The sequence below is a fragment of the Sparus aurata genome, chromosome 4 (genome assembly GCF_900880675.1).
Source record: "Sparus aurata chromosome 4, fSpaAur1.1, whole genome shotgun sequence".
NCBI lineage: Eukaryota > Metazoa > Chordata > Actinopteri > Spariformes > Sparidae > Sparus > Sparus aurata.
The window spans coordinates 29681214-29708717 of record NC_044190.1 but is presented as its reverse complement, the minus strand read 5'-3'; the positions used below and the strand labels follow the sequence as shown (position 1 = coordinate 29708717).

The following is a 27504-nucleotide window of genomic DNA, read 5'->3' as shown; positions in this document are numbered from 1 at the left end:
CCTGTTTTATTCAACTGCCACAACTTTTCATTCCCCGCAGATCAGTAGAGGTGAGAAGAAATAAGAAAAATACTCCATCTAGTGTCAGCAGACAGGAAGCACAGTGCACTGTTAAGTAAAAGTCAGAGTGCTGAAGATCACAGATCATAATTTTTGTGTAAGTACATCTTGACATTAACTTTCTAATTTTCAAACATAGATGAGGCATTAAGTCATGTTATGTAGAACAAGATACAACAAGACCAACAACTATCATACTAATTGACTGTTAATAGCATGAGTAAAAATGCTTCACAGACAAACTTTCAAGCTATTTTTTGTATTTGATTTGTAAGATTGCATTTTCAGTTGTATGCTTTACAGGGAGCTGTACAGTAATAACTGTTGGACATAATACTTACATCATTTTGTTTCCTGTTGAATTAATATTTGCTGGTGCTTTAATTATACTGTATCAGAATTAGAATCACTTTTAATGCCAAAGTAAGTTTACACATAAAAGGAATTTGCTGTGGCCTGTAGGGGCAAAACTACAAACAATACTAAAAATACTTAAGACATAGCCTAATACAAATATAAAGAGTGTGAATATATGGAAGTCCTATCTATTACTACTACTACTAATAATAATCATAATTATCATTATTATTATCATAATCATAATTATCATTATTATTATTATTATTATTGTTATTATGATCATTAATAATAATAATAATAATAATAATAATAATAATAAGAAGAAGAAGAAGAAGAAGAAGAAGAAGAAGAAATTATGATCATTCATAATCATAATAATAACGGCGTCAATGACAGAACTTTTATTTTGAATTAATGGAGTTTCGCACTTCCTTCTGCCAACCGATACCCAGCGAGGAAGACGAACGTCGATCGGTGGCCGCGGACGAAAGGACTTCGCGACGAAATAAAGAAACACGAGAACAAAATGAACACTGTCGAGAAGAAGCTGGCGGACCTGATACGTGAACACCCGAATCTGTACGACCAGTCGCGGCGGGATTACAAAGACAACATGAAGGGCCATTTGTCGTGGAAGGAAATCGCGGAGAACATGGGGAAGTCGGAGGAAGAGTTGAAGCTGAAATGGAAAAATCTACGCGACAAGTTCTGTAAAGCGAAGAAGCGAATGGCCAAGAGAAACTCCAGTCTGCTGGCGGACGACGAGAACCCGGTGGAGAGGCCCATCCCGGTGCTGTACAACCAGCTGGCCTGGCTCAGCGCCTACGTCAAACCCAGACCAGGAGCTGGCGTGGGGGAGACAGACGAGGTGTGTGTCACCCTGCCAGTCCATCGCTGACCGCACACGTAGTCACGTCGCTGTTTATATATACTAATTAGTCACGTAGCTCGTGTCTAGCTAATTATTTATAACTCGAGATATGAAAATATAGCCACTACTAACGATATGCTAACCGTACTCACTCAGTAATGTATCTGTCTAAAGTTTTATTGTCTGTCACTATAGCTATATACATAAGCAACAATAGCTGTATATCCCTAACGGTAAACTATGAAGCTATCAAAGCGAAGTACGTGCAAAGCGAATAAAAACATCACTAGTCACATAGTTGACATCTGCGTGATATCCGGGTTAGTTTTCAAAATAAAAGCACATGGCGTACACAGCAAAACGTGTACAATCCTGTCAGTCGTTCTTAGATTAAAGGGGCATTATGTAGTTTTGGAGAAGACATTATTTATCCATAACAGAATAAACAAGCTGTTCCTAGAGGAAAATCAGGTCCGTAGAACAGTATTTGAAGGAAAACAGTATGAATTTGTGTTTTTTCTCAGGTCACTTTGTTTATTCACTTTATTCAGTCATTAATACCAAAAGAGTTTGTTTACTTTATTAATTTCATTTGTTTTGGCATTAAAATGTCTTCCTCCAAACTGCATAGTGCACCTTTATAGAATAGATACACAACGTACAAATGCTTTTTTGATACAGACACCTTACCTACCACACATTATACAGTTGTAATACCTTTTAATTTTGTTTTTACTTTATTTCAGAATAAGTAATAAATATAAATTCACAAGCATAATTCATTCCAAGAAAAAAGTACAACTTAAGACTGAACAAAAATAAAATCAAGATGTAGTAGAGTATGAATTTAACGTTGTTTTTCTGTTTCCAGTAGGAGGTAAAAGTTGCTGGAACTTTGATGCCTTTGGCTGTGATTACCATTTAAATTGAAGTTTGTTTTTATAAGCGTTATTGTCTGTGCAAACCACTAATACTATATCCTGCTTTCACACCACACAGGGAGCTGGAAGCGGTGATGACCTGGAGAAAGAGCGTGATAAAGACGAGAAGCTTCCCCTGCCTGTCGTTAGTACAAGCTTTGCTCTCGTGGAGTCCTCTCCAAACAGCCACCAGGAGATAGGAGTCCCTCTTAAACGTAAAAGGCAAACCACCACAGACACTGAGATAAGTCCTTCAGATGGCCTCACCAGCCTCAGAGATGAAGACGAACTGTTTCTGCTCAGCCTTCTGCCCTCACTGAAGAGGCTCACCATTAAAAAGAGGATGGAGGTGCGGATGAAATTCCAGCAAGTGCTGTATGCTGCAGAGTTTGAGGACTAAAGGGCTCATCAGAAGGCAATAAAGCACTCATTCATTAAGCACTCAACATGTTAATATATTTTTTTAATCGTTATAACTTCTTAATATTTATTTTTGGGATAACCACTGCAAAAAATATGAAGGGAGTCATCTATGTATCAAGACCTTTGTCTGTTGGTTTGAAAACAGAGAAGTGTCTCTCATTTTGAATGTAGAGGAGGGAAACACCCTTATTTTTAGAATTGTTAGTTACACGTGTGCAGTGAAATCAAAAACTATCAAAAACAACAGTGCCATAATAACTGCTTCCTTTTAAAGTTCATTATGTTCATTATACTAATTTTTTGAGGCTGTATGTTTTAGTGGTTTGTATAAAACTGCATCATGTCAAACCCAGCCCCAATTACATACAGATGTGTGATATTCTATCCACACATCTGTATGTAATTGGGGCTGGGTTTGACAAAACGTGTGATGTGTAACCTGGTAACTCTACATAATGAAAAATAAGAACATCTGTTTGAGCCATTGGTTTATTAACTTTTCTGTTAAAAAGTTCAATTTATTTTTTGCATACAGAACGCTTAAATGCCGATTACACCTTAAATCAAAACTTTTAACACTTAGTTTATCACTGCTCCTTGCATTATAGTGTTGCCAGATAAACACTGATGTACCAACACACATCAATTTAGTTAATTCATCATCTGCTTGTCAGCACTGTCTGCTTCACTCCAAATTATTTTTGTAGATTAGAAAGAACTCAATGATTGTACATAAATATGTCTCCTTTATCTTTCAGAAAGGAGTTATTTCTACCATATATTTTTTTACAAATAAATATTTTTTGCTCCTGAAAGACAGTTTCGCCTCTTGTTATTTTTGCAAAAAGGTGTTCTATATTCAAATCTGAGGGTAGCTGCTGATAAAATGGGTTGGTGTTTTATATTAAGGGTGCAGTCTGTGATACAGATTTACACAAATGATCGACCTATACAAAATTATCATCATAAATTACTACCAAGTATTTCAAAGACACGCATCTTAATTTCTTTTAATTTATAGTGCACACTATAGACTTATACATGTATGACTGTACACATTTCATTGTAAAGATTGCTGACTTTGCCATTCAGTGTTTTTCATCCACCTAATTGTACATGGACCTCTTGTGTCTTTCCCTGCTCATCCTTTGTAACTTGTTGGTTTAAAGGAAATTCTGAGCAGCTCTATCTTGTATTTCAGTGATAGTACTTTCTAACTGCAGTGATACAATTTCATTGTCTTAGCTGCAAAGTCATTCATGTCCACACACACACACACACACACACACACACACACACACACACACACACACACACACACACACACACACACACACCAATCACTGGTCTCAAGTAGGACCTCCCTCTGTTCAATCCCCAGTCAGGGATTGGTTGTTAACGACAGGCTCGACCCTCCTCCGTCGCAGAAAGCACTGTTCACTAACGTGTATGTTTTCATTCACGTCTTCATGTATTCCATTCATATGAACAGTGTGTTATGCTAATTTGTGGGTGTGGCGTATGAATACAAGTCAGTGCCCCTCTTACTTGTCTTCCTGCTGCTTGTATTTTGTCAACATTCTGCTCCCCCCACCCAGCTCTCCTCTCCCCTCACTGTGTTTATCCCCCTCCTTCCCTCCCTCCATCTCCTCTCTCTTTGCTGTGTTACCCCCTAACCCCTCCCCCTCTCCCAGGCTTCCTGCTCTCTTGTCATTGGGCGCTGTGTGGGGTGATGGTTGTGGTTTCTGTCGGTGATGTCTCCAGAGCATGTACCGGCTTACTGCTTCAGAACTGTTCAAGCTGCCACCGAGTCATTTCCTCAGTCTCTGCATACAAGACCAGAACATAGACTTATCCCTTTGTTTGGACTGGACTACGGACTGCTGACAAGCTGCAAAAAAAGGGATCGATTCTCTTCTTTCTACTGCTTGAGGTGAGAGGCAATATTGACATGATAACATTCTTTACGTGTTGGTATTGTTAAAGCCCTGACATGTTTACACTTAGTACAGTACAGGTTCTGATGATACTTAAATTTTTGTCTTCTTCTTTATAAAATGTACTCCTCATCTCCTGCTGTTATAGCACCGCACTGTTTTTTGTTTCCGGCTTATCAAATGGATGAAAACGTGTATCACAATCTGTGAGCACAGCAGCACCCCACTTCCAGCGCTGCTGCAGAATGAAAGGCTGGCTACTACGATGAAACAGCGTCACACCCCTATTGGTAGGAAGAGGTTTCACCGAGGACTATTGATTGGTTGCTCTGTCTGTCTGTCATACGGAAGGGCGTGTGCCTGCAATGATGAACTAGTCATATGGTGCAAACATACCACCCTGGAAGTGGTGGTTAGTGTTGTGTTTGTTTAGGTGTGGTTCAGACGTAAAGGAAGAGATGAGACGGACAGAGTGGAGGAGGACGGTGGGTGGAGGGCTGGAGGAGAGAGATGGAAAAATGAAGCTGAGATAAATGGAGAAAAAAAGTAGTTTGGATGTGAGAATCAGAATGAACTGTTGCATGTGTCAGATACCGACATGGGTATGCATTTTCCCTTGCATATTATTATGATATTGAATTAATAACATTAAAGGTGCAGTATGAACGATAGATAACTGTTGAGTCTCATTCATAGTACGTTTTGGGTTGGTGGCTGACCCACTCGACCAACTTGACCAACCCAAAGCGCCGTTGTTGCTGAACTGTGATATAGTGTTAAAGGTAGTAAGACAAACAAGCAGAAAATGTAGAGACAACCTCAAAAAAGCCCAGCTAAACAAACCTGCAGAAGGCAACAGACGCTCATACCTAAACAACTGAATAGGCAGTGACTCCCAGAACAACTTACATCAGTGTGCCCAAAACAACATGACTAATCATGACTGAAATAACTGCGTTACGAATATAGCTTAAGTTATGTACGTGATGTCAATTTACAATGTTAATAAGTTAAAATAACTTACACATTAGACACAAACAGCAGTTTAAAAGTGGTATTTGTTGTGGTGAAAGTCCATTGCGTAGAGGTGCTAGTTTAACCCAGCTGTCCGTCACCAACCTCCTCCTGTACAGGTGATTTTTGCTCTTTATACTACATCACCTGACTTCCTCCTTCGCTTCTGTAATAATAATTACTCAGACACTAGAGGTCATCGCCTAGCAAGATACGTTAAAATAGGTTGTAATAAGCAGTGGTGTTTTTAGAGTCTGTCGGGGGCCCTAGGCAAAAATTCCAAGGGGGCTCTCCAACCAGTGTCCATCATCAATAATCTCACGGCAATGAAAAGAAATGCCAATGTCACGCCATGTAATAAGCTGCTTAACCGACGTTCTCAACGGTTGTTTTTCTGATGAGGACGGGCTGGAAAGACCAAAAGACTGAGAGGATGACATGACTCTTGCGATCTTGATAGGAGGGCAAAAAGGCAGCAGTAAAAACAACAAGTCAGACAATAAGTGAAAATCACGGGATATAATGACAGACGGATAATTACAACTACATGTGTAGTAAACAGACAACAACGAAAGAAAAAGAAGAAATAGAAATAGAAATGGGCATCAACGTTCAGGCAGCCGCAATTATGAATACGCTGCGGATCAGACTGAGAGGCAGCCATTCAGAGAATTAACTCGGGCAGTATACAAACAGCTAAGGAGGGTACGGATCTGCAAGAAACCGGTCATATGATCTCTGGTCAGCACTGAGCTATTAGAGAGAGAGAGAGAGAGTATGGCAAACAGAAGGGGAGAAGCAGAACAAGAGAAGTGGTCCTTGTAATGCAATTTACTGTAGCTTCCATGCTCCTACAGTTTCTATCACTGTGTGTTATAATGGATCTGACATTCTTCAGTCGGTGTGGTCGAAGGCTTTTACGTCCATACTATAGTGAGGTGGAGGCCCACTGGATGCATTCCTCATAAGCTGCTACTCAGAAAGTAGGTAAAACTTCTATTTGGTAAAACAAGATGCAAACTTCTGATAAATCAATCAAGATTTATCAGAGTTTAGTATGATATCTGAGTGAAGAACCTTTTGGCATATATTATTTATGACAGTGAAAGGTCTCATCCTGTAGTGCATGAGAGGAATGGGGGGCAAAGATGTAACGTGACGAGGAATAAACTTGAAATCAAGTATATTGTGAGACAAGTACTTAGTCTACTGGAACTTGGTTGGACATATAAAAGTTTGTTTTTTTCTTTCTATATTCTTGTTCATCTCTCTGACTGTGAATGGGATCTGAGCTGAAGGAAGTATGGCGTACTCTCTTGACTGGAACGATGATGTCAGATTGGCATGCTGACCACGGCAGATTAGCAGCTGCAACGATTGGTCGACTGATCAATCGACAGAGGGATGAGGGCTCCCAACTATGATAATCGATTCAATGTCAAAGTAATTTTTTCATGTAAAAGAAGGAGCTGTTTTTTGTTTTTTGTTCTTTGTTTTGGCATTCTGGACGTGGAGATTCCCTGCTGTTCTCTCTTTTATATTGAACTGGATGATTTGGGGTTTTGGGTTGACAACAGGATATTTGTTAACCTCCTCTCTGACTCGAGAGACTAGGATGGACCTCTGTCACTATTTTTTTGTGTGGTCATTTCGGGAACCAAACGACTGATCCATTAAGTTGGAAATGATTAGGAGCTGAACCTATGGTGAAGAAAAATCGATAGCTTCATCCCCAGTGGTGATTGGAAAGCTTCTTTATCATCATCATCCCCAACGCTAACCTATACCAAAGATAACCTGTAACACAGAAGACAAGATCAAATTTATTTTTAAACTCTAGTCTAAACTCCCTGATTCTAAGATCTTATTCGGTCCATCTCTGCTGTCTGTTTTCTCCCAGGCTCACTTCAGCAGAAGCCCACCACGCCCTGAGACTGCGACCAAACCTGACCAGACGGGAACACGCCATATGAGAACGAGCCAAAACAGTCCACAGCAGTTCAGGTGGGAGGGCCATCTGGTTCAAGGGAATCAGAATAGCCAGACCAGAGTGGGCCACTTGAAGACTCAGGGATCTGCTTGATTTATCCTCTTTGCAACAAGGCAGTGGGCAGAGGAGGGTCCCACTCACCATGTACTCCCCTCAGAGTCTCCACCGGTGGGGCATCACTCACAGTGAGAGTATGGAGCGGCTAGCGTACAGCCAAGGTAGGTCGGGAGGTGTTGTGTGAATGAATGACTCTGACCCGGCCTCACACAGTGCTTGTGTTACCTACAAACAGCACTCTAATATCAGTCTGTGGGTCCATGTCACTGCATTAAAACTAATTAGGTTCTGTAAGAGTGACTGAAACAAGTTGGCTAATCATTAGGAAAACCATCAGCTACAAAGCCAACTGACTCCACAACAGATAATACCTTTCCATGAGTCAACTGTGAGTCACCATGTAAACGCATAAACCTGTGTTGCTCAAGCTTGGTGAGAAAATGACAGCTCTTGATGCTCTAAAAGTGTTCTACAACAATTTGAATGATGGATTAATTATTTAGGTTATTTTAAAAAAGAAAATGTAACAAATTCACTGGGTGGCAAAATGAATATTTTTGTGTTTTATATGGACCATCAGACAAAATTAATGTAATTTAAAGATGTCAGTTATGTATGAATCAATCAGCAGAGAAGCGAATCATACGTTTCAGCCAAAAGTTACACGCAGCATGCTTGTTTCACTTAATCAGGCCAACCAAAGCCAACTCACTCACATGAGATACTTCCTCCCCCGCTTTACTGGAGCCCGTGTGGGTGTTAATGTTTCCACTGTCATGGTTTTAATCTGACTAAAGACTTTCATGCGCCGCTATTTTAAGAAATTTCCTCTTGTGGGTTCATCATACTAAATTCAAACTAGGGCCAAAGACAGGACTTTGGAAATACTGAAATCCCCCCAGTAGATCCCCCGCCACCAAATCAATTATAGACAGTTGTATTTAAAGAAATCCTTCAATTTTGTTCTTTCCTTTGACTGCTGAATTATCAATTTTTTTTCTAAATTCTACATGCCAAAATCCTGTTTCAAAGCCATCTCTACACAGCCAGTCACCAACATTTAGATGGTTCCCTAAAAACCTCGATTTCACTATATATTGTTGTCTGCCAGCGGGCACCATTTCAATCAGCTTTCATGTCTCCATTAAAGACGAAATGAAAAAATAAACACATTTTGCATTGTGATGTTCGTAGCTGCTACCATGATGAAATAGGAAAGCGATCTACATGTCACTTTGAGTAGGCCTAAAATTATAGAAAAATGATTTGCTAAATTTTCCTAAAGGTCTGGTTTGTAGGATTTAGTGGCATCTATTTGTGAGATTATCAGGTTGATACCAACTGAACACCCTCTCCTAGTGATGGAGAATGTCTTCCCCAAAAGTCCATGCACTTAAGCAGAATATCAACGACATCTGTGGCTTCAGACTTTTTCTAGCCACATATCTGAAAATAGCTGTCTGGGCTCTCTTGTCTCCAGGCTTCTCTGTCTCTCACTCACTCACACATCCACACACACACACACACACACACACACACACACACACACACACACACACACACACACACACACACACCCTCCACCTGCAGGCACTGTGTTGCAGTTCTCACTTCCGGCAGCAGGGGGCGGCACCGTCCACAACACAGCGGCCACTAAAATCATTACGTAGTGCCTCCTTTTGTGTGTCTTGTGAGCCGTTTGACACCGCCCCTCCGGAGGGTGCAGTTGGAGCGTCTGGAGCCAACTATCGGTTAGGTGTGCTGGGTGTAAACAAATCTCTACAACCCCCCGAAATGTGCGGAAAAAACACTTCTACAGTGAAGCGTAGCTGTCCTTGCCACCGCTGCTAACGCTCACCATGTAGCCCGACGCCTACGTTTCAGCCCGGGGACGTTACGACGGTTGATTGTTGACTTTAGCCGGAGCTGTCACAGCCTCGGCCGGTGGGATCACAGGTATTTTCCATGCCGCGATTGTCATAATGGTCGCCCGGTGAATTGTCCATCAAGCTAACACCTCGCTAACGGCTAGCAAACCGTATGAGTCTGGCTGTTTTGGCACCGAGCAGCAACCAGTTGTTAGTTAGCTATACCGATTTCAGAGGGACGTGAACATGGCATCGCACGCAGACCACGAACTGGGTCTGTCCGAAGCGGACAGCAGCAAGGAGAAATCTCAGGTGTTTGGGATTTTGAGGCTGCAGGAGGAGAAATCTGGTGCTGGGGATAAAGCTAACAGTAGCAGCACCGTGAGAGGAGGAGTAGGAGGAGGTGGAGGTGGTGGTGGTGGAGGAGACGGGCGATGGCAGGCTCCTATCTTCGCCTTGGCCAGGAAAGCATCAGAGACCATTTCAGGGAGCATTCATGTCCTGCCAAAAGTGTCGGAACACAGGACGTCTCTGCCCGGGGACTGGGCCGTGCAAGGTAGAGTATGACCACGAACGGATAGTAGGTGTGTGTGTGTGTGTGTGTGTGTGTGTGTGTGTGTGTGTGGTCTCTGGTTAATAATAACAGGTCTTATGACACCCAGTAACTGATTGCTCCAGGGACATCAAGAGGAAATGTGACCGACCATCAGTCCACTAGCACAGACGAATCCCCCCACGTGAGATGTTCAGGGACAATCAATCATTCAGCTGCTGATTGGAGCACGATTAATAGTTTCAGCTGATTTGTGAAGATGCACTAGTGTGGCAAACCTAGCATCCCTTCCTCTCTCTTTCACAGCTAATATTACCTCACCAACCTGTGTGTGTGGGGGGATCTATAAAAATGGATTTTTTATAGATCTATGCTGCTTTGATGGCACATCCTCTTCAGTTAATGTTAGCTGTGCTGTTGTTGTTGTACACTGCCACAGTACTTAACTCCCCGAAGCATCACCTGCTGCTCCTACCTGCAAATGGAAATAATGCTCTGTCTGTATTCCTTGGGGTTTGCACTGTGTTTTGTAAGCCGTTGATTGGGTGTTGTCACAGTTTGACTCCCATCCTAAAGACTGACAGTCCAAAAATGAATTCCTTTTTTATAATAAAAGAAATCTGAGGAAAGTAACAAACGCTCATTTGCAATAAGCTGGAACCAGCAAAGGTTTGGCATTTTTCCCTGACAAGTGAATCATATTATTCACGAGTTATAACAGTTGCTGTTCAGTTTTCATCTTTGTCGTTTTTAGCAGAGCTCCTCTTTCGTCAGTGTGCTCATCAGCCACCATCCCTCACAGGCTTGATTTGAATTGTGTAATGACTGAATCATCAAACACTGCTGACAGTTCTTTCAGGCATTCAGTGCTTCCGGATAGTTCACACCCCAGATTGTTTTCTTTTCTTTTAATCACCACACAGGGAATTCATTTACTAGAACAACCTTTAAGGATCATTTAAAATCCTCATATCTGCATTAAAACTCACCACCACCTTGTCAATATCTTCTCATCATTTTATGTACTGCAGTTGTCATCACATGGGGACACAGGCAGTCAAAGGGTTACTGTTTTTTTCCTCAGTATCCACATGTCTCGCTACCCAAGGGCACCCAACATTTATGCTACTCCCAAGAAATCATCTGTTGATTTGTCTCTGGCCTGTGGGCCAACCTGCCGGGGCCATTAAAGCTCTTTGACGATGCTAGGCAACATCGCTGCATGTTTTCAGCTGACATTGTTCTTTCCTTTTCTGGTGTTTGGCTACACATTAACCCAGAGGTCCATATGTAGTACATGTGAAACCAGACCTTTGTGGCCCATTAGTAATTTTTACATCATGGAAACTTAAATGACCTTTTCTTTTTTTTTAATCTGTTATAAGGCAGTAAGAGCTGCAGTACTGTGGTAATAATTTATAGGTCTGCGAGAGTGTTAATAATAAGGTCAGGGATGTATCTTTAGAACTCTGTATTGATAGTTTGGGCTCTTGTGTTGAGGTTATGTGACTGCACTGAAATACATAAATGCAAATGAATTAATTTCCTTTTTAAAACAATAACTCAAACTGATCCATCAGGTATAAAAATAGGTGGTGATTAATTTGGTAGTTGAGACCTCATCGATGAATTGTTGCAGCCTCACTGATAATGACCAGTTGTAACCTGGCTGACTCTGTGGATTATCCCTCAGATAAAAACGTACAAGTTGAAGTGGATAGATTATTAATCAAACAAAGTCCTCCTGAGCAGTTGTATGTTAAAGAAAGACCCATTGATATCTGTATTATGTATGTAAATAAACAAACAACACATCAGATTTGTTGTCTTTTCTTACGCTGCCCCTGCAGTTGTCACTTGGACAGGAAATGTTAATAGTTTTACACCGGCTAAACACAAACTGTGCTGTTGTGAGCTGTCACAGTACCGAGAGTATACTTAACACAGCATTCTTAAGATAAAGGATTTATTACGCATCAGTCAAATGAAACAAGTGTTTGTGTGTGTCTTTGGTCCTGCAGCCCTGCGGGACCCCATGGCCATGGAGCGAGCCAACCTGCTTAACATGGCCAAGCTGAGCATCAAAGGCCTGATCGAGTCGGCTCTGAGCTTCGGACGAACGCTGGACTCGGACTACCCACCTCTCCAGCAGTTCTTTGTTGTAATGGAGCACTGTCTCAAACACGGCCTCAGAGGTAAGATACAGAGAGACGTTTCAAGTGGTGTCAGGCGTGGGTGTTGTGCCAGTTCGGCTATATCCCAAATTACTAAAATTGGACTTCTAAGCTGCACAGTTGTGTTTGTGTGATGCTTCTCTCATAAAAGATGTTATTCCTAGATTTTCACGCACCAGTGTGTATAAGTATCTCTTCCTCTTGTGTCTCTTCTCTCTATAGTGAAGAAGTCCTTTCTGGGCTTTAACAAGTCTCTGTGGGGTCCCCTGGAGCTGGTGGAGAAACTGTGTCCTGAAGCAGCAGAGATCTCAGCCTCTGTACGAGACCTGCCTGGACTTAAGTAAGGATTGCTCACACACAACTAAACATGTTAGAGGAACATGAGCCACAACACAACCACACACACACTCACATGCAGCAGGTACTTGAGACGGTGACCTGAGCCAGGGAAATACCTGAGATTTACTTTCACTTCCTTTCCTCATGCTGCCGCCTCACCTCCTCTCTCCAACTGTCAGAGCCAGCGTAGACACATTTTCCGAAGATGTGTCAAGCACTTTGAGTTAACGGCATGAGTGCTCATAGTGCCCCATGTGGGTGCTAAAGTATCACCTCCAAAAACCTACAGTAATATTCAAGTAGTCTCTACTAGTGGCTCCTACTCACTCTCATTCATGCACACGATTTCCGCGTCATGCTTTACTTTGTTATACAGTTATCAGTCACTGCATAGCACAGGGAATCAAGTATGTGAGTAAGATTCATGTCTTGTCTGATGCAGCAAAATAGGGAACAGATGTGCCGTTTTAGATGGAGAACAGAGTCTGTTTCCTTTGGTGGTGCTGAGTCAGACCAACGGATGTGCAGCAGAGCAGCGTTTTTGCAACACCAATGTACAGACCCAAGAATTAGAGACGGGACAGTGAGAGGGCAGTGTGTTGTGCATTAAGAATGACACAGAGGTCAAATGAAACATGGTTATAGAGTTGGATTGAAGTCTTGAATGGAAGGAACAGATAAGAAGATGAGTCCATGTAACTGTAACGAAACTTTCAGGAACACAAAGAAGAATATAACTAGATCTTAACAATAAAACAAAGATCAAGTTTAAAGATGCCTGGACGAGCCATAGACCCTTATAACCTCCGTAAGATATAATCTAATCACCTGTGTTGTGTTTTTTTTGTGTGTGTGTGTGTGTGTCTGTCTGTTTTCCAGGACTCCATTAGGCAGGGCCAGAGCCTGGTTGCGTCTGGCTCTCATGCAGAAACGGCTGGCCGACTACTTACGACTCCTCATCACTAGAAAAGACCTGCTCAGGTATGCACACATGCACTAATGGAGACCCACACAAAGATGATAGATAAGTAGAAATAGGTATATTTGACCTGTTTCGAAAAATACACCTGTACAATGTACCTTTTAGATAAATGAACACAAAATCATTAAATTTCTTGTTTGGCAATTCTGGCCCTTAATGGTTATAGTCTTGATTATTCATGTTGTCAACAAATACCATTATGTTAGTCATGTTGAAAAGTTAACAGATAGCAACAAAACAGGTTTGCCAACACATTTCTGTTTATTTGTAATATAAAAAGATTTTTTATGAACACACTGTGTGCAAATTCAGCATTCCATAGAGCTCCAAAGAGCCTGGAAATATTTTGATACTAGTCCATCCACAGTATGAATACTACAGAGCTAAAACATTCACATATAGCAACACATTTTTGCCTTCAGTGTTTGAGAATCTGTTGTGTCTTCCTCCTCAGTGATTTCTACGAGAATTCCGCTCTGATGCTGGAGGAAGAGGGCGCGGTGATAGTGGGCCTGCTGGTGGGCCTGAACGTCATCGATGCTAACCTGTGTGTTAAAGGCGAGGACCTGGACTCACAGGTAACCACTGCCCTGAGACAGTATTTGACCGATTGACAAAGAGAAGACACAGTAACACCCAGCAATAAAATGTTGCCATGTTATCTCCACTTCCTGTGTCTAGTAGCTCATTGACTGACATGAACCAGTTTCCCTTCGGTTACTCTTGTTTGGGGAAGCAGAAATGCAGATAAGAATGGCCTGTTTCGTTATCTTTGCATCAGGCAGATAGAGAGCAGGCACTGCGGAGTCACGTTTTGACTCCATTGGTGGAGACTCTGTCCCGGCTGCAAACACATTTCTCTCGCTAATGCAAACACCCTGTACAGACTGTCTTCACACCTGACTGAGTGTGACTGAAGTAGGTTTACCGTGATGGAATTGTGTTTGATTAAATGCAGTCGATCTCTGATCACAAGGCGAGCTATTACACAGATTACCACATTACCTCATTCCTAGATGACAGGAATATAAAATAAAAGAAAGAAAAACAAGAGGACAAGACTTGTAGGATCTCTCATGTAGTGTTTTAGGATGAATAGTCCAAAGTTATTTGTCACTTTTTTTTTTTAGGGCTAATGATTAAATTATGATTTTGTTGTTTTGATCTTTTGTTAGAGTATAAAATGTCACAAAATAGAGAATAAACACCCTACACTTTTCTAGATCTCACAGTGAAATTAAATGTCATGTTTTTTCAGTTTACAATGATATAATATCTGGTACTAGAATATGTTTGGCATTTTTGTTAGCAGTTTTTGCTCTCAATTCATTCACAAAATTTGATTATCAAAAATAAAAGCTCTGCTCTGCTTTTAAAAACAGTATACTTTACAATGTCCCTTATAACTGTATCTCCATGGTGAACTGGTAGTAATTCTGCATGTGTATGATTAACAGACAAGTAACTGCAATTAGTAAATGGGGACACACAAAGCATTGGATATTAATTGTATACGCTCACTTTAACAGTAAGCATCATGTTTGAATGCGTTTAACAAAGTAGTTGTAACCAATCAACTACATAAGTATAAGCATACCTATTTCTTGGAAATGTTCTGGTGGTCTGCAGCTTCTTCAAGTCAAAGATTACCCATTTAATAATTTTTGTTTGTTTTTTATAGGTCGGGGTGATCGACTTCTCCATGTACTTGAAGAATGACATTGATGATTACAGGAGTGAAGAGAGGTATGATCTTTCTGTTGTTCCTATGCCTCATTTCACGCTTGGTATTTTAGCCTCCCCTAAATCTAATGCAGTCCTCTGTTTTATGTCTGTTTCCATGGTAACAGAAATAGCCAGATAGCATCCATCTTGGATCAGAAGAACTATGTGGAGGAACTGAACCGGCAACTCAAGTAAGACATTTGTTCGTTTATTGGAGATAGACCAGTCTGCAGGGTTTTCCCCAAAATTCCTGGAGATGATGGTGGTACAAAATTAAAGGAAGTTTCCAAGAATGGAAGTCGTGTGCTTAAAATGTTGTGTAATTCGCAGCTAATCAGTTACTGATTGAGAGACGCATTCATTCCATTTTGTTTAAGCTTCACTATTTGCTTAACGTTTGTTGTTTTTCTGATGTTTGACTGGTGTGTTGTTGCCTCAAATCAAAAGCAGAAGGCCAGATGCCTCATGCATGTTAAAGTAAAAGGAATGTTCAGTTTAAGTTTGAAGCAATCTGCTTGTTTCAGAAGTGCAACTCAGTCCCATCTGTTTCCACAGACAGACTCATTAAAGCACAAACTGTCAGTCACATTTCCTCTTTCAGTTTCTCCATTCAAAAAGTGTAGCAAATCTTTCTTTAAAATCTGCAGCTGTGATGGAGCTCAGACCAGCTTGTTCATCAATTAGGAAAGGCTTTTGTTGACAAACTTCGAATATGTGATCTGACATTAGATTACTTTGTCGGTTACTAAACTGGATGAGCTGTCTATGAGCATAAGCTAAGATACCATTGCAAGACTGCTATTCAAAAGGTCTGTCAGTCTGTGTTGAGACAGTTCAAGTCTTTTATATATGTGAATAAACATAATAACACAGGTGTTCTTTACTGAACTGTGTCTAAACAAGTGGCTGTATATGTCTGTCAAAGATACACATTTTAACACTGTAGCTGGGAATTGTGGATCTACTACTACAAGGGAGGCTGAATATGATTTTTGTTTCTGTTTCTATGTTTAGCTCCACAGTTCATGGTCTTCAGGGCAGAGTGGACTCTCTAGAGAAGTCCAACTCTAAACTCATAGAGGAGGTGAGACCCACACGTACAATATCATTGTATTGGATCTAGCACTAAAGGATTATAACATGATTTGTCTGTTTGATTGAAAAGCAAATGTCTGTAACATTTAAAGCAATAATTGAAACTGACATTATAATTGAGCCAGATATGTTTGGATGAAGTCTCGGCGTCAGTGTTGCTATTGTCAAGCTGTTCTTGGTTATCAGCGAAATTTTTCTGCTTTCGTGTGTGCAGTTGGCCATTGCCAAGAACAACATCATCAAACTGCAGGAAGAAAATCAGCAGCTGAGGAGTGAGAACAGCCTCATTCTGCTGAAGGCACAACAACAATTGGAGGTACACAGTCACAGTCAGACAAGCACAAAATCACAAAACTGTATCGCTGTCTGAAATATTTTGGTGTGAGTTTTCACTGCAGCTAAAAGTGAAACCAAAACGGAAGATCCAGCCCTTTAATATTACAGCAGTTATTACTTGCTCTGACTAAAAACAGATGTAACTGAAGCATGATATGGCTGACATCTTCTTCCTCCTTTCTGTGGGATTAATCTAGGTAACCCAAGGCGATGTGTCGGTGGAGAGAGACACATACAAACAGTCGCGTCAGGGTTTGGATGAGATGTACAATGAGGCTCAGAGACAGCTGAAGGAGGAGTGTCAGCTCAGACAGGTCAGACTGGGACTGCGTGCGTGCGTACGTGCAATTGGAATTAATAAAAGCTGGATCAGTGCATCTGAAATGGTGACCTGCACTTTTCTTTACACGCTTGTGGTTTTATTTTTAGGATGTGGAGAATGAGCTGGTAGTCCAGGTGTCGATGAAACAGGAAATGGAGCTGGCCATGAAACTTCTGGAGAAAGATATTCATGAAAAACAGGTCAGCACACATTTTCACCCTGTCTAAATAGCCACTTATTTATTTAGAAAAAGACTTGGAAGAGCTGAAATGAAAAAATATGAAGATTCAGCAATCCGCAGAGAGACATCACCTCGTGTGTGACGTGCATATGCAGGAAATTGTTATCAAGTTTGAGTCAATGCAAACACTGGAAATTGATGAAAAAGCCCCAATCAGTTTACGGAGACATATTCATTAACAGGTACTGTGGTGTGGTTGCCCTGCAGACATAGTGTCATCACAGTGAGGGAGGCACATGATAACAAACCCTTAGGGGGCCAAAAACTACACACAGGGAGCAGTAATACCTTGCGAGCTCTCGTACCCGTCTCTCTTCCACCACCAATATGTGAACTCTGCCACATAAACAGCACCCGCTGACATTTGTAGCCAAGCTGTGACATGCGGCAGCTGCCATGCCAGCAGTATTTCTGCATCATTGTAAGGAGGCTGCTGAAACCATCACCGACAACTTCCGCTGTCGGACTGGAGAGTTATGTCAACATCATTAGTGCACAGGACCACAGGCCAGGTGACAAGGCAATATTTGTGTCATGCAGTGCAACAGACACATTGTCCTAAATATATTTCAGCTCGCTCGCAGGTAGTTTTCAGTCATATTCATGTGTATACAGTCTATTATATTTCAAACTAAACTCCTTGGCCACTATATATCGGTGAGCTAAATCATGTACAAACGTCCAGTAGACAAGTGATTGCGTAAATGAGTAGATACAAAAATAAAAGTGCTTAAATTACTTAACTGACAAACTAGAGACAGTCACATGATGGTGTGTTTGTTTGCTATCAACAGGACACGCTGATCGGACTGAGACATCAGCTGGATGAAGTCAAAGCCATCAATGTAGAAATGTACCAGAAGATGCAGGTACGGACACACACATCCTGACCCGGTTGCTCTTGGTCTCTTCTCACATACGGTACATGCACTGTAATTATCACTACTAACAACAGCCGGTAATTCTTATTTGTCAGTCGTCTGATGACGAGATGAAAAAGAAAAACAACATGATCAGTCGTCTGGAGGAGAAGACCAATCAGATCACTGCCACCATGAAGCAGCTGGAGCAAAGGTAAGATACACTGCCTATGAAGACACAGCACACACTGACCACAACAGTACAGATCACTTTGTCCCGTGTGTCTCCTCGGTTCTTTCTTTAATCTAAACCAGCTTCCCTGCTGTTCTGACACAACCTATGAACTGCAGTTGTTCTTGGATTAGCCAAAACAAAAAAAATCCTCTTTAAGTGAAGGTTGCTGTTCCTGAGACATTTTTAAGTTCTCCAGCATCATATAAAATTCTATAAGACTAGTTTTAAGACATGAAAATTACATGCCATTTTAGGTTTCATTTTTCATATTGACTTAAAAGTGCACATGTAATAAGAGTACTGCATGGTTTAGTGTGAAACTGTTTAGAAGAGAACTGGAGAAAGCACTGGGAAAAATGATTTGAGTCTTCTTCCTCATCACTGTTGCAGGGTTTCCCTGAGGAAATAGCTTTTTTCTTTTCTTGTCCCACAAACACGAAATGTTCCACTGTATAAAACCTTATAACAGAAGTGATTTGATAAGGGGTTTTACCTGATATTGCAATGTGTAATGGGATTAAAAAGTCATCTAAAACATGTCGTTTGTTGTGTGAAATGGCTTCTTCTCTCTTCCTTAAGAGATTCTCAGGTTTAATTTTTATTAGTCTATTAGTCTAAGTCTATTTTTTCCTTTTAATCTTGTATGAATTCAGCAGTTTATTCAGCAATTTATTCATAAAATGTCAAATAGACAGACTACAAATGTTCTGTTTAGAAAAACATATTCCAAAATTGCCGATATCGCTCTGATAAGCCAATATCGACTGATAATATCGTTCAAATGATGTATAGGTCTGGCTTTAGTTGTTATTGCCCAGTGAAAACTGAAAACCTTAAACAAATGAGAAGTCCGTCATGTTAAACTGTGATTTTTTTCAGCAGCTTCTTGATACGAAAGTTGCCATAAGCTGGCTGTACAGACAGGCTGCTTCCACTTTCTATAAAACATAACATTAACCTCCAGAGGAAGCACAGGAACTATTTCACACCGCAAATGCCGTACTGCATCTACTGAATGCTTTTATTTAGGCCATCACTTGTTAATTCAATAAATTACAAGTTGAGATTCATCAGGATTTTTCTAAATAATTTCTTTGGGAAACCCTGGAATCCTCAGTTTATCATATCTAATAAATGACATGACTGATATTTTCATGCACGCTAAGTACTGTTGTTCACTACTCGGTGTGTATTGCTTCATTTCTCCATCATTCATTATGAGACCTGCTGGTTTATTGATGCCTTATGATACCTCCTCATCCCACCATTTACCAGTCAACACGGTCCATCCCTCCCCTCCCCTTTCCCATTGGTTTGAATCTGTTCCATCCTCTTTGTGATTGGTTGTGAATGTTTTTTGCTGCTCTAACGGTGGTCTAAAGGTGGTTTTTGTAGGCTGGTAGGACACAGACCCTGCTGAGACTATTTATTTCCAGTCAGAGTTTGAGAAAATTGTAGCTGAGAAAGGTAATGAAGAATTAAAAAGGTTCTAAACAGAGCCACTGACTTAATATCAAATAATCTGCCAGCTAATTAGAAATAACTCTCTGAGACTACTGTCAGTGTATGTAAAGCTTGTTTTCCAGGCTTTTATCTCTCGTTTTGATCGCATAGTACTGTGCCCACATCACCTGAAATGCCAGTTTTTTGTCTGCTCTAGTTGTCTCATCTATCTGTCCACATTACCTTTGCCTGCTTCTCCTCCACACCTCTTCTCATTACTCATTCGCTTGGAGGGAAATATATCCAGACTGAAGAAATCTGATGGCAGTGTAACCCTGGCAGCCTGAAATCAGATTTCTGTGTTTTACTACCTTTTATTTATACTTACTGCTGTGCTTGTGATGTTAAAAGTCACTTAAAGTGTTCAGTGTGACCGGGCCCACTTAGAATACTGATGTATTGACATCCTTTCTTCCTTCCTTCCTTTTCTTTCCTCCTTCTTTCCTCCCTTCTGTTTGTATCTTTCATACCATCCAATCATCCATTCATCTGTCCATTTGGCTCCCTCGAAAAACCTCCACGTGTCATTTTTGCCCTCCTGATTTTATCCCTGCTCCTGCGTGCAGTGATAAGGATCTGCTAAGTCAGACCAGAACACTTGCTATGTCATTTGTTAAGTGTGCAAGCACAGACACAGAGCACCAGTACAAGCTAGTCAAGGACATCTCCTTCTGAGGACGGACGAGCACGTACACACGCAGACGCTGACACACGATTGCTTTTGACAGAATGAGAAAAATTGACTTAACTTAAAGGAACATTCCTGTTTTTTTTGCACACACTATTCAGACGGTTTTTACAGCGCAGAGAGCAGCCACAGGGTCAGGTGAGACTGGACTGCACGGTTTGGTGCTTTAGTTACTGAAACATGATCATCATCAGCAGAGCGCTGGGACTCACAAAGACCACTGCAACATGTTTCATGATCTGTACTTTAATCCTTTGTAGACACCTTTGCTGGGTTTGTGCTCAATGAAGAAAATGTTTCCTCTGAATGTTCTGGTTCAGCTGGTCCGTGAACTATCTGAATATAATCAGTTATACTTTAATAGATACTGAAGAAACATTTTTGAATTAATCATTCACCACATTATCTATTCACTCACACAAACACAAACATACATATGCTACTAGGACTAATGCTCCTGTCTCCAATGGTCAGTTTATATGCAGTAACACTGACAATAAGATAGTCGTTATCGTTTACATTGAGTTAGAATGAGTAGAGTATAGCGTGCTCTCCCGCTGGTATCACTGAGAGGTTTTATATGGCGACAAACAGAGCCACAAGTTAACAGGTACCAGTCACTGTAGCATTTAGGGACTGTATGAAAATTATCAACGTAGCGAGGGTGAGGTTAAACCTTTTTAAAAAGCCTTTTCCAGCATTATTGATATTTAAGAGACAAATTGCAACACGCCCCAAACTATCTGGTAATATTTGATCAAAAATAATTAACGGTGCAAAAGAATGTGAACTGTGCACAGCAACAGTTCACTCCAAAATGCTGATTCAGTCATTTTGTACTCGCTCTTATGTGGATGGAAAGTCTGTTGAAGTTTTGTGGTCCACACGACATTTCTGGAGCTTCAAGCCCCCATCTACTTCAGTTGTTTAGGAGAATGCTTCAACGCTGTTTTGCTGTGAAGCTCCAGAAATGGTTTTTAGACTTTAAATCTTCACCTGAATTCCCATCAGCATGGGAGTGAGAAGATGATGACTGAATTTTCAGTTTTTGGGTGAACAGGTCCTTTAATATGTTAATATTCACACAGTTATCAATTTGCACAATAGAAGTGGAATCAACTATTGTCAAAACCAGGCAAGGCAAACATACAGACTCTGCTTATTTACCAAATATTCAAGTCTTTCTTTATTTGTTGAACCAAAACCAGTGACTGACTACAAGTTCTGCTTTCTGTTAAAATGCAGAATAAGAAAAAGGTTGGACTTTTATACGGACAGTGACAATTGACACACTCCACAGAGTTAAAGTTCAGTCAGTAATTTTCATACTGTCCCTCAGTGCATTCATGTAGAGATTGTTGTGTAACTTGTGATTCTCTGCTTGGCTGTATCTTCACCTTGATGCAACTGACACTGCTCAGGTCTTAAGCGTGAGCAGGAACGTGAGCAGGAACGTGAGCAGGAACGTGAGCAGGAACGTGAAAACTGTCACACAGCCTAGACAGACTGATTCCTACAGCCGCCTGCGTCTCATCACAGTCAGTCAGCAGCGATCACTACAGATGTTTGCCGTCAGACAGGAGTTTGCTTGTGCAGCCTCCAGCCTTTAATTTGTTCCCAGTTCGCTCTGCATGTGCTGCACCTGCTGACCTGCTTCTGACTGGCTGTGATGGCTTGTTCCCCACTGACTCACCACACACACTAATTTACTCTAGTGAGCAGTGAATGGATTTTGGACACAAGTTTACATGTCAGACGTTTGTAATTGTTGAGGGCACTATACAGTGGATACGTTTATCCGAACATCCGAATACATTTGATCAAGGGTAGATAAAGTGCACTCAGCAGTAAAAAGGTAGTGATTTTGGACGCAGCCCGTCTCCCTCTTGCTCTTCGTCCTCCTGAAGATTCACCTTAACTACGAAATTGTACGGTTGAGTCCAGACAGCTCAATGCAACCAGCAGCTTTATCTCAATTCATCTGATTTGCCCCTGTAGAACGGACAGAACTGAGCCAAGTGTCAATAACTGTAGTTACACGGCTGTAAACCTCCAGAGCTTCTGCCAAGAAAACGTAAATGTGTTGTTGTGTCCCGTCTTGGCATATTTATTGACTTTTGTGATAGATCAGGAAGTTATCCTTCTACCTATTCTAACTCCATGTTCATAGTACTGTAACTCCTCTCAGTTTGTAGAAGAATAATCACTCAGTACAGCTGTTGAAAAACTCACAACTACTGTCTTTTACCACCGTGATCAATAAAGTTAGATGTTTTGAAAGTGTCGGCTGTGGTTTGAGTTTTTTGGTCCATTTATGATGTGATTTTAAGGAGTGATGATGCTGCAAGTCAGGGTGTGGTGGGATGCCCCTCCTCTGAGATGGCCAATAAACGATATCGGATTCCTCATATCCTGAAAAAAATGCTCTACAAGTTTCCTCCCTGCACAATTTAAATCTGAGAAAGACTCTGTGGGGATGCGGCACTTTGTCTGAGTGCACCAAGCTGATGCATTTAGTTGGCAAACTTCTTTTTTTTCTTCTCCATTCAGTTGCTTAAAGGCGGCTTTCCCTCATTGTTTCATCATGCATCCATCTTTATTACGACTCATTACCCATCTGTACTCCTTACCGTTCTGTTTCGAACCCCACAGTTCAACCCACACTGTACTCTTTTCAGTTCTACCCTAACACCATCCTTCACCCCACTTATCTTCATTTATCCTCAGCCTTCCCTCCTTCATGTTTCCACCCTCAGTCCCTATCCTCCCTCCTTACCTTACATGCCCCCCCCCATCATCCCCGAAGTCTTTTCTCCCTCTCCCTCCATGCCCCCAGTTTTTTCTCTCCATGGTCCTGAGTTTGTCCCTGGTTATAATGGTGCAGATTACAGGAGGCAGAGAGGCACCGCACCTCGGCCGAGGAGGGAACCAGACGCTTCAAGCTGGACTTTGCCAACAAGGCGGACAGCCTGCAGCGGCAGATCGAAAACAGAGAGAGGCAACTGTAAGCAAAACCCCTCTAAAGAAAGACTGGCTGGTAGAGTCATACACATACATACATGAACACAACATACAGTAGTGTTAACATCATGCACTGTGTGACGTAGTAAACAAGTGTTAAGGTTGTACCTTGAACTAAAACTGTCATAATTAATGGAAATGGGTCCAGTTAATCAATTTTAAAACATTTCATGTTGATGGTGACTTTAAACAGACAATGTGTGACTTAGCCTGTCCCTTTCTTTGTCCGTTTACCACCTTCACTCTTGTTGTTGGTGTCGTGTGTTCACATCTGTGGCGCTCCTGTAGCCAGCAGCTGGAGACGGACCTCAAGATAGAGAGGGAGTGGAGGCAGACATTACAAAACGATCTAGACAGAGAGAGGGATACGGTGTCTCAGCTCAGCACAGAGGCCCTGCAGATCAACGGACTGAAAAAGGTAAAAGAAAGAAGAAAATGCAGTGTGTGTGTGATATTGTACAGTATGTTTCAGTATTTGCAGAACGTTATCTAACATGTCATCTGTTGTGCGTGTGCTTTTATTTTTATTTTTTTCCAGGAGTTCCATCGTCTGCAGGATGAAAACATTCAGCTGAAGACCATCTGTGAGGACCAAGAACAGGCTCTGGAGGAACTAGGCTCCAAACTAAGCGAGTATGTGTAAAATGCACCAAGACTTGAAACGCTCAGTTCAGTTTTGGGAGTATTGGAATGTTGAGCGTTTTTGGATGAAGAAAACAGCCCTTTAAAAAGAAAATTAATTTGGCTCATAGTGGACCGTACCAGTGTTTTTTTTCTCCTATGTTTTAGCTCATTTCCAAAAAAAAAAACACATCTAATTTACACTCTTGCAAACACATAAGTGCACAAAGAGAATCCCTTAATCTTTTTTTGACTTGGTTTCTTTTTAATTCATTCATTTAATTATAATTCAGTCAGAATTAAAGATGGCAAAGTAAAAAAAAATGTTTATGACTTGTGGTTGATGTTATTTATTTTTTTGTTTCTGTCATCAGATCCAAAATGAAGATTGAGGACATCAAAGAAGCCAACAAAGCACTTCAGGTGGAGTAATAGTGATTTACAGAGATAAACATAGCATCTCAACACTGTATCGCTAAGATGGAAATTCAGAGGAACAAAATACAGTATGTCTTTGGATAAAAAGCCCTACATCTGTAGCTGATTATGGACTAGTGACACATGTTGTATTGTTGTGTAAAGTCTATAAGGTGAAGTTAGGGTGAAACAGATTTGCTGTGTTTCAGGGGGGTCAGGTTTGGTTAAAGGACAAGGAGGCCAGCCACTGCAAGCTGTGTGAGAAGGAGTTCTCCATCTCGAGACGGAAGGTCAGTCGTCAGATGACGAATAGACCAAAAAAAAATTAAAAAATCCCAACAGAACATGATTTGTGGTTCTGACGGTTTCTTTGTCCCTCTCTGTCCAGCACCACTGTAGGAACTGCGGAGAGATTTTCTGTAACAGCTGCTCCGACAATGAGCTCCCTCTGCCCGCCTCACCGAAACCAGTCAGAGTCTGTGACACCTGCCACGCCCTCCTCCTCCAACGATGCTCCTCCAATCCGACGTGAGGGAGCCCCGCGCTGCTGCCACGACCGCATCAAGCAATCTGAGCTCAGACTCGTAAATCCCCACCCTCCAAACTTATCTCAACATGTGTTTGCTGCTAGAAATGGACCACACGCATGAACATTTTTTTTAATTTACAGTTCAAGTCCTCCACAGACGAAATGAGGGATGTCTGCGTCATTTGTTTTACACCACTCCTTTTTTTTTGCGAATGCTTTGCAAAGGAAAAGGCAATCAGTCCACTATAAGATGGGCCATAATGTCTTCCTTGATGACAAAGTAAAAAATCCTTGGTCTGCTTTAATATCATAAACAATCAAATTGGAAAGTTATCTATCCTAACTATACAAGTTGTACACATAATTTATTTACAGTACATTTAGATATCAACGACCTTTAATTGAGGAAGTCATGCATGCACAGTCTTTCAAGTTCCCTTTTGGTCAATCAAAGTGTTGCACTAACCAGGCGGAAAGAGCACCAGATGGTCTCTAAAAGGCACAACAGACGTAAACATATCTGCTGCTGTGTTTCCTGCACACAGCGACGCTCATCATCAGGTCAGGTTACAGTAAAAGGGCAGAGTTTGGTTTTGAAAGTAGGAACTACTCCACAGTGAAGTGAAAGTGAAACTGCACGGAGATGAGCACTGCTGCAGCTAAATGCAATGTTTTTTTTTTTTTGTGAAGCAAATCTACATTCTTAAGAAGTACTGCATTATTATAATGTATGTATTATGCCTCAAAATGTATACAGTTAAACAGAGGAGATGCTATCATTTATACATACAGTATGGTGGCCTTGTTAATGCTGTTTGGGTCTAAAAGGTGGCAATTACACAGGCACAATAGATCAAGTCAACCCACCAGGTTAAATAAATTTTTTCTACATATTCAACTAAAAATAAACTGGATGCTTTTCTGTCCAGTTGGCTGTTGAGAGGAATGTGCCACAACCTGGTCCCCTTTTTCAGTTTTAATCCACAGAAGCAATCAGCCATCATCTGTTCAGACAGAGGAGTCGGTACAAATTGAGAGCACCGTACTGCTCAGATCCTTCTCGGAGTGTTTGATATGCAATGAGACGAAGAGTATTTTCTGCAAACTAACTCCAGGAACGTTCACTGCTCCCGAGCAGACTTTGCTGTGCTGACACTATGACTAGACTAGTTCCCCACGGGTCTACGGCCTTCAGAGGAACTGAAATTTTTTTTTTTTTTTCTTTCAGTGTGGGTGCCATTTGTGCCTCTGTGAACACATTATACAGAACCTACTTGTGCTTCTCACGTTGCCAAAATGAGCCCTTTATTTCTACAGAGTGGACTTCCGTAGAAAGATCTGATTTAAGATGTCTCAAGTAGCAACACTAGCCAAGATAGCAGTCTAGATTAAAGGCACATTTCACTGTTTGTTGGAGACACTAATGCAGTGGAGGCTGCATGAAAGGACCAAGGAGAGCAACAGACGCTGTCATCTTGATTGGCTGATGTCAATCTGTGTCTCTTTTGTCGATAAACCACTGACGGGTAGCTGACAACAGGACCACTTCACTGACTAGTTAGTGGTTAAGAACAGACTTGAGTGTTAATACTTACAACATAGCCACAACGTATGTTTGAACACTTGCCAATTCTATAGTTTGATTTGAGAGTATTTATATTTGATTTTGTGTTTTATGCACAATAATTTTTATTTTCAGGAGTCCAGGGAACTAGTTGGAGCTTTCACTTGAAGTTAGCTGTAATCTCTGCCGATGGAGACGTTGAAGAAGAACCACATTTTACTGCTGCTCCATTCCTTAGAGGGAAAGTTTGAAACTCTAAGTAATTTTTGACTGAGACGTGTTATCAAACTAATGCTGATGACTAATGTTCTGCATCTTCAGTGACGGGTTATGATACAAGTTCCACTGCACATTCTGGTTTTGTACTTAAATACAATGTTTACAACCTGAGACGTTTAAGAACTGGAAGTATTCATTCCCATGAAGAGACGGGCCTGGGTTCAGTTCAAGAAGTGGTTTTTCTCAAATCCAATATTTAAAAACTCACCAATTTCTCATATCATCATTGTGAAGCACTAACTGTGTCTGAATTGCACCCAGGCCTGTGACGTTTTTGTACAGTGTCGCTCTTATAAACCTCCCAGCTTTCAATGGGACATGTACAGCGTTGATACCACCGTTTGTTGTGTATATACACATAATGTTGATTATCACTGTGGCCCTTTAGCTTACTAAATCCTGCCAGTTTAATATTAACTCTGTTGCCAACAATATGTTGCCTTGACTGTGTAGCAGTTTCTGATTAAAGGTTACCGGCAGAATCCTTCATGTTTACTGTCGTTTTTTAATGTAGGTCATT

At 41.1% G+C, this 27504-nt stretch overlaps 2 protein-coding genes across 6 annotated transcripts; both read left to right on the top strand.

The window, feature by feature from the left end:
* Nucleotides 1–843: 843 nt before the first annotated feature.
* On the top strand, nt 844–3449 carry LOC115579881 (uncharacterized). Its single transcript, XM_030413580.1, has 2 exons — nt 844–1288; nt 2291–3449. The coding sequence occupies exons 1-2, from the start codon at nt 947–949 to the stop codon at nt 2609–2611; spliced, it is 663 nt and encodes a 220-aa protein (XP_030269440.1). The 5' UTR covers nt 844–946; the 3' UTR covers nt 2612–3449.
* Nucleotides 3450–4235: 786 nt separating this feature from the next.
* Nucleotides 4236–27468, top strand: rufy2 (RUN and FYVE domain containing 2). Of its 5 annotated transcripts, none has more exons than XM_030414171.1 (20): nt 4236–4567; nt 7486–7793; nt 12075–12248; nt 12450–12567; nt 13446–13547; nt 14003–14126; nt 15230–15294; nt 15399–15464; nt 16288–16357; nt 16583–16684; nt 16902–17042; nt 17134–17226; nt 18062–18136; nt 18244–18341; nt 23438–23557; nt 23863–23992; nt 24113–24207; nt 24570–24618; nt 24822–24902; nt 25001–27468. In XM_030414171.1, the coding sequence occupies exons 2-20, from the start codon at nt 7718–7720 to the stop codon at nt 25142–25144; spliced, it is 1923 nt and encodes a 640-aa protein (XP_030270031.1). In that variant the 5' UTR covers nt 4236–4567; nt 7486–7717; the 3' UTR covers nt 25145–27468. The 5 variants fall into 5 exon arrangements, with proteins under 5 accessions (XP_030270031.1, XP_030270032.1, XP_030270030.1 ...); XM_030414172.1 differs by having other exon boundaries at nt 4240–4567; nt 16902–17018; nt 25001–25144; XM_030414170.1 differs by lacking the exons at nt 4236–4567; nt 7486–7793 and adding an exon at nt 9265–10056.
* Nucleotides 27469–27504: the final 36 nt, after the last annotated feature.

Excerpts from the sequence above, each read along its gene's own strand:
- LOC115579881 (XM_030413580.1), top strand. The coding sequence starts at position 947 with ATGAACACTGTCGAGAAGAAGCTGGCGGACCTGATACGTGAACACCCG. Across the intron at positions 1,289-2,290 it reads GCGTGGGGGAGACAGACGAG|GGAGCTGGAAGCGGTGATGA; the intron begins GTGTGTGTCACC and ends CACACCACACAG.
- rufy2 (XM_030414170.1), top strand. The coding sequence starts at position 9,747 with ATGGCATCGCACGCAGACCACGAACTGGGTCTGTCCGAAGCGGACAGC. Across the intron at positions 15,465-16,287 it reads GAACTGAACCGGCAACTCAA|CTCCACAGTTCATGGTCTTC; the intron begins GTAAGACATTTG and ends TTCTATGTTTAG. Across the intron at positions 24,903-25,000 it reads TCTCCATCTCGAGACGGAAG|CACCACTGTAGGAACTGCGG; the intron begins GTCAGTCGTCAG and ends CTCTCTGTCCAG.